The sequence below is a fragment of the Rhagoletis pomonella genome, unplaced genomic scaffold, assembly GCF_013731165.1.
Source record: "Rhagoletis pomonella isolate Grant_MI unplaced genomic scaffold, Rhpom_1.0 Rhpom_scaffold_08379, whole genome shotgun sequence".
In the NCBI taxonomy this organism is placed as follows: domain Eukaryota; kingdom Metazoa; phylum Arthropoda; class Insecta; order Diptera; family Tephritidae; genus Rhagoletis; species Rhagoletis pomonella.
This window is the reverse complement of record NW_023466907.1, coordinates 1-7089: the sequence shown is the minus strand read 5'-3', so window position 1 is coordinate 7089 and position 7089 is coordinate 1. Positions and strand designations below refer to the sequence as shown.

Genomic DNA, 7089 nt, shown 5'->3' with positions numbered 1-7089 from the left:
ACGCCATGCTCGGCATTGTCGATAAACTTTTGCAGCTCAGCATCCAGGGGCTTGGCCTTTTGTATGTGTACGCCGCTAAGCTCCACGACAGATGGTGGCAGTGGCATAACGCCGCTCATTGAAAAGTGTTGATTCACAAAGTACGCTGCAGTTTGCTTAGCCAATTCAGCAACGGAGGGTAGGTCATGACCAAATTTTCGGCGTATAATGGCATCCGTATCTGAGGTGGTGATAAAGCTAGGGAAGGGAATAGTAATACAGAAGACTCCCAATTTGCAAGTAAATATGTAGTTCCAGCTACATTTTTAGCTACACATACCCATAAAGTAAACGCTCGCTATGGAAGAGGAGCCAGTTGAGAAGGCGAGTTCCAAAGCCCGATTGTCCCATGAAGCTGTCGGGTATAGACGTTGGCATAATTGGTACGCCCATGCGATCGTAGTGCCAAGGCAACATTGCGCAGCTAATATCGTGTAAACAATGCAAAACAGAAGAAATCGTAATGTGTGAATTATAATAAATGCAATTTGTGCTTTTGCTTAGAAAAAAAAATTGCCGGCATTTCTACTCACCTACTCAACGCTATGAATGGCGCCTTGAGTTGATGTGCCACCGCCACCATGCAATCGCTGTTGAATTGCTCCATGATGATCACATCGAAATGTTGCCTCTGTCGTAACACCTGTGCCAAAGCACCCGAATGTAATGTTTGATTGCAGGCATCCTTCCCCCACTCGTGGATCATAAGGAGTTCCAAATAGAAGTTGTAGAAAGGTTGGTCTTCAAAGGCCTGCAATTAAGTGCAAAGGAACTTATTGATAACAGTTGTTGTTGTAGCTTAGGTTAGGTTAAGTGGGCGGCTCTGAGAAGAGTTCCACAAAGGCCCATTGCGATGCCCAGGGGGGTTTCCCCATGCCTATCCGTTTCGATTCTCTGGCGGGTCCTAACAGTCCTTCCAGTAGAGCTTTCCCTAAGGTATCCAGGCTCTCGAGGAAATGATCCCCAAGCAACTTGAGACGTTTTCTTCGGAGTGCTGGACACTCACAAAGGGAGTGCTGGACGGATAGTTATCCGGGAGTCTATAACACTCTCTAAGAGATAACTAATGAGAGAAGACTCCTGATCCTGTTCCGATATCCATTTTGGAGCCGTCCGTTAAAATGAATATTTCGTCATCGCTAAGTGCAATACAAAGTTCCCAGCCATTTCTGTCTGGATAATGGACATCGAAATTCCGATTGAAGTCAGTTTCCGTGACTTGATAGTCACAGCTTATGTACTCCACCCCCACTCTCTCGAGGATCGTGGCGTGACCTGTGCAAGTTATTCGCAGCCTGTTAGACGCCCTGAGTCGTAAAGGAATTTTAGCTGTGGCACTTTTAACGTATATGTCTATGGAGCTCGATAATAACTCCACTCGTATCCCTTCGAGGAAGGACTGAAAAGACGTCTCGGTCTGGGCCTGCAAGATAACTCCACAGCCATCTACACGGATGGCTCCAAACTAAATCTAAGAGTAAGGAGTGAGATACACTCGAAGGACCTCTCACTGGATCTCTGCTTTAGGCTACCAGACCACTGCAGTGTCTTCCAAGCAAAACTCGTGACTATAAAAAAGGCGGCACTCTGGCTTATCGAATCTTCTCTTAATCTGCCTTCAGTCTCTATTTAATTTGATAGCCAAGCGGCTATCAGGTCTCGGCATTGCTGCAAGAGCTCATCTATAACTGCGATAGAATGCAGGAAACGTACGATCTAGCTTCAAAATCTACTACTCACATCGTGTGGATGCCAGGCCACAGGGACGTTCAAAGAACTTGTGCGACGGACGAGCTTGCTGTCTGACGTCAACTCCTCTCTTGCAGCGGGCATACCCATATCAACCTGTAAAATATGACTCAGGGCATACTTCGTTGAGATTGCAAACAAAAGATGGTCGGAAGAACCGCCCTCATGTGGGCGAGAAGCGCTCATTCCACCACCACATTTTTGTCTGTCTCCCCGATCCAAGTGAAGCAGGAATTCACGAATTCTCGCGCTTTATGAACCTAACCAACTGGTTTTACTTCTAGGTGAACGGACGGGTTCGAATTCGAGCTCTCAATTGGTATCACAACGTAACCGCTGGGTCTAAGTGTGCCTCTCTCGCACGTTGGATGAAGGCATGCCGTTAGTTTATCTTGAGGACAACTATTGAACGATTATAAAAGCAGCAACAAACAAATACACAGTATCTCATGTAAAGCAATTCAACTCTTAACCCAAAAGTAAACACTTCAACACTTTACAGTATTAGTAACTATGTATGTAAGTGATACCGTACACTGAGCCAAAAGCACAATGGTTTTTTCAACCAAGTTATGCTTTGATTTTTTCATGGTCAATAAGAAATGTGATTCAAGTTGAACATTTAAGAACAAATTCGTATCTATGGTAGTGACTCAACGAGCAGAGGTGCTGGCTGTTATTTGTTGGTTTCCATCAGTACGAATGCCGTCAGCGCGATATGTAATTTGATTTTTTTTTTTTGTTTTTGGTTTTTCTTAATTACGAAAAAGCCTCTGTGAAGTTCAGAACCAAATCAAACGGCGAAGAAAATTGATTTAAGCTGAACATTTGAAGACAAATTTATAAAGCGGCTGTAGCAACATTTTAAAATCAATATACATTTTTGTTTTGTATCTCCGAATTATGAAAAAGCATCTGTAAAGTGCAGAACATAAACTTATTCAAACGAAAAATTGCCAACCAAAAGCTTAGTTAAACAAAATTGGGGTAATTATTACCAAATCATTGTTGAAAACATCAACCAAGGCATTGTTAATATTAACCAAAAGTCACGTTGATTCCTTTTCAAGTTTGAATTTGGTAGTATTAACCCATTTTTGGTTGATTTTTCTCTCAGTGTAAGTAATTATTCAAGTCGCATCATTTTTTCATAAATTTCACTCACCTTCAATTCTATAGAATTCGTCAAAATTTTTTGACCTGTCAGCGGCAAATCCCTGTACTGTTGCGGCGGGTTTTCATCCGGAAAATGACTTATCACCGTGACATCATGTCCTTTTTCAGCCAGGCCACGCATTATGGGATGGAAGAAACGAAAATGACTATAGCCAGGGTGAGGAAATAGACCGAGTATCTTAAGCGAGTTACTGGCTTGCACCAAAGTGCAACAGAGCCCAAGCAGCTGTAAGAGGTGGCCAGATGTTAACATCACCATTACTCTACAAGGGATAGTGAAAAGAATTCAAATAAAATATTTACTGCACCATTCAAAAATGGCGACACAGACATTAGCGGTTCTTTATTTTTGTATATACATACAATGGCAATCAAAAGTGAGTGCATGGTGTTTTTTGTTTAATATTTGCAATGTTTATCAAATTAAAATTTTGTTGTTATTTTTTATAAAAATATGGTTCATGCTTTAATCCAAACCACATAAGGCAAACTTTTAAACTTTATACAAAACTTAGAAAAATTTACCGATTCTAGTGAAACAAAAAATAAAAAAAATTTAGCTTGAAAATCATTGCAAATATTAAATAAAAAAACACCATGCACTCACTTTTGATTGCCAGTGTATTTAATTGTGCACTTATTAATGTCAGTGGCCTGGTTTTTCAATTCACACCTAAAGCCATTTATTTTATTTTTTAATTTGACTGGTTTGATTGGATGTCGTTCCTTTTTTTTTTGTCTGATCATTTCAAGTTCACTTACTAACGCAAAATTAAAAGGCGTTGAATGAACAGCTTTAAATTGATATAGTAAATGATTAAATAAAATAAATTGAATAAACACACTTTTACACAAGTTGTACGAGTTGTCACAGCTTTCTTCTGCGACTGATAAATTAAGACTAAGTCAAGGAATTTGTTAGATCGCTAACTTGCAGCTAGAAGTGTATAAGTGATAGCGATCTCTTTCTCCGGTTTAAGGAGCATATGAGGGGTGAGAATTCTCAAAAAAATAACGAGTTGGTGATCGCAGTGGAGACGATTTTGGAAAGGCTTGTAATGATATGTAGGCTCCAAGCTAACCGTACGAGGGTAACTATTATAATTTTATGATTTTTGTTTTTTCGCTCAAAAATAATCGCTTTTTGTTGATTTTTAACCGACTTCCAAAAAAAGGAGGAGGTTATCAGTTCGTCGAAATATTTTGATATTTTTTTTATGTATGTTACCGCATAACCTTGGACCACGTCAACCGATTTTGATAATTCTTTTTGCATCGGAAAGGTAGTGTCTCAGAGATGGTCCCATACAAAAATGCCCCTCATTGCGTGGCCTCGACCTTACAGGGCGGCATTGGCCATCAAGGCTGACGCTGAGTCCACAATCTTTAAACCAGATGTCTACAAAACTGAGTGAATTTTGTAGTAACTCACTCAAGACCTCGCCTCCCACCATAAGAAGGAAATTACACACAGCCACAATTGAAGACTCCCAGCGTGTGTTCCCTTACGGCCAACCCCTTTTCGATCGTCGATACGATTTCGTGAGGCGCGGTCTCCACGGATTTTAGAGCAATGTATAACAGTTAATTCTGTTTGGCAACCATTTTTCAAGAATGGAGCAAATCGCAAATGGCCTTTCATCAAGGGAAAGCGAGCTTTCACACACCTCGCCAAGCAATTGTTTTTTTAAGCATCGAATTGGTGGGCCATACGCAGACGGTTCCGATTTGCCACCTTATTGAATTTTCAGACAGCGGAGAAAGTTGATTTCTTTAGGAAATAATTTCCGTCATCTCTTCTCAAGTTTGGTTTTTTTTTAGACATAACCGGTTTCCTCGTTATGCCACCTTCAATGTGCCACTGATGATGGGGCACAATGCCGAAACTAGTTTGCCTCCAAACCAAACTTGACCAGGAATGAAGGAATTTGTTCCCAAATATATCGTTTTTTCTCCATTCTCCATGTTTTTTTTTTTTTAGTTAGTCTTAGAACTTTTTAGTGACCCTCGTATAACTTCTGTTAAAAAAGTCTCCGGAATGCACTTATGTATGATTTAAATAAAGCGAGCTTGTGATAACGTCAACAAAAATTGTTTTCTAGTATCAAAACACAATGACTTAGCATGTACATATATATGAATTTTCATAAATATATAACTATTTGATCAAATGGAACGTTAATGCAGCATACTTCAGTCAGCATGAGTACTTCCTGTTTCCTCCACCTCACCGAAAGTGTTTTAAGGCAATTGAGGCTATATGGTCAACAATTCAAAGAATGAACTGAAGGCGATGCCTGAATACAGTACATACGTGAAATGTGCTTTGCAGATTACTTAGAAAGAGATTTAGAATACATATGTACTTAAATAAAGCTTTAGCTTAGCTTAAAGCTTTAAGCAAGCTCACAAAAGAACTAAAAGTGACCCCAAATAACGAACGAAACTCTCAAACTCGACGATACCTGAACAGTATTGATGCATCTGCAACTACCGAATATTCTCTCTGGAAAGCAGCGAGCAAATTCAAGAGACCCACCCTGATACAATCTGCAATAAGAAAGGAAAACAACGAATGAGCAAAGGGTGATTTTGAAAAGGCTAACACATTTGTGCGATATCTAAAAACGGAATTCACACCGCATAACTTTGAATCCCCGCCCATGACAATAAGTTCCCTGTGTTGTACTCATCAAATAAAAAAAAAAATAAAAAATAAAAAATTGACTAAAGCACAAGTAAAAACAGCAATTGGTAAGTCAAGCCTGAAAAAAAGCTCCCAGCTCACTCTTTTGACTTGCTTGCTTAATGCTGTCCTCATTACGGGATTTATACCACCACAATGGAAGGAGACACACATAGAAATGATGCTCAAACCCAGAAAAAGTGCGGATATAGTTTTACACGAAAGTCTTACTTGAAAAAAGCTCCCTTGCCAATTTGCATGCTGAAAAGCTCTTTTGACAGAAATCACTTGAGCATGTTCCTAACGGATCATTTTGCTCACGCTGCTCCCATAGTCGCAATGGCCGAGTAAGCAAAGCGCTGGCGTGCCATTCGGGATATCCACGTTCGAATCTTCGGGGATCGCATTTTTGTTTCTTTTATTTTAATAAAATGTTTTCCTTTTATTTATTTTATATAATTTTTTATTTGTAGGAAGAAAAACAAGCAGGGAACAGCAGAAGCAGGAAAACTATGTATACTGGAAGCAATTGAGTTAACATCTTTGAAATCACTTTCCATTTATTTTACTACTACCAATTTATTTTACTACTACAAATTATAAAGTGTAGTAAATAATCATAATTTTGTACTTTATTATCCTTGAACTGAGTTGTGTAATTTCATCCTAAAATAGTTTCATTTTTCTATGTACATATGAATCTCGCTAATTACGTACACTAATATTTATTATATGTAACTTTTGAGCTTCATTTGATAAACTAAACTCATGCCACGCCAAAAATAATTGTTCTTAAAATTTTTGTGCTAATCGCCATTCTGGAAATCTATTTACAACTACAAAAATATCACAAAAAGTGGTATTGTGTTTAGTTAGTCTTTTGTTTCTCTACTTTAGGACGACGCGCGCAAATTTTGCCACAAATGAAACTCCAACTTAGTATCGTAATGAATAAAATGATGCCCACGAATAGATAAACATCCATTGAGTAGTAGACAAAGCGTGATAAAAACACCGCATCGGCTTTAGTGAGGGGAGCGCCCTCGGTTTTGGCGACATATTCCACCCACCAGATGGCGGATTCCAACGCAGTTTGTGGTCGATGTTTGTAGGAGAATGAGACCGCTTTGGCATTGTCCATGTATCTGAAAAAATAAAAAATTTGAAAACTTATTTCCGTGCTCCCCATTTGGGCCACTTAACTTACTGCTTCTTCAGCACCTCCCTAACTGATCGGAGCACTGAATTCTCCGTGATATCCTCATAGTGCAGCACTACGCCCATGCCGCGATGCTTCAAAGCCGCCGCATTCAAAAACTGATCGCCATACATGGGTGTAGCAACAACGGGCACACCACAATAAGCCGCCTCCGAGCTGCCCATTAAGCCGCTATGTGACATGAAAACTTTCACATTAGGATGACAGAGTATGTCGCGTT

The 7089-nt window shown here is 39.6% G+C and overlaps 2 protein-coding genes across 2 annotated transcripts; both read right to left on the bottom strand.

Moving 5' to 3' along the window:
• Positions 1-5: 5 nt before the first annotated feature.
• On the bottom strand, positions 6-3254 carry LOC118756022 (UDP-glucosyltransferase 2-like; the record flags this gene model as incomplete). The annotated part of the gene is made up of 4 exons (XM_036490814.1): positions 2954-3254; positions 573-790; positions 320-463; positions 6-237 (listed from the first exon to the last, which is right to left on the bottom strand). Coding segments are annotated over exons 1-4 (864 nt in total), but the record flags the coding sequence as incomplete, so codon positions are not given.
• Positions 3255-6255: 3001 nt separating this feature from the next.
• Positions 6256-7080, bottom strand: LOC118756021 (UDP-glycosyltransferase UGT5-like). The gene is made up of 2 exons (XM_036490813.1): positions 6858-7080; positions 6256-6795 (listed from the first exon to the last, which is right to left on the bottom strand). Exons 1-2 carry the CDS (start codon positions 7049-7051, stop codon positions 6519-6521), a joined length of 471 nt encoding a protein of 156 aa, XP_036346706.1. The 5' UTR covers positions 7052-7080; the 3' UTR covers positions 6256-6518.
• Between the last annotated feature and the right edge of the window lie 9 nt (positions 7081-7089).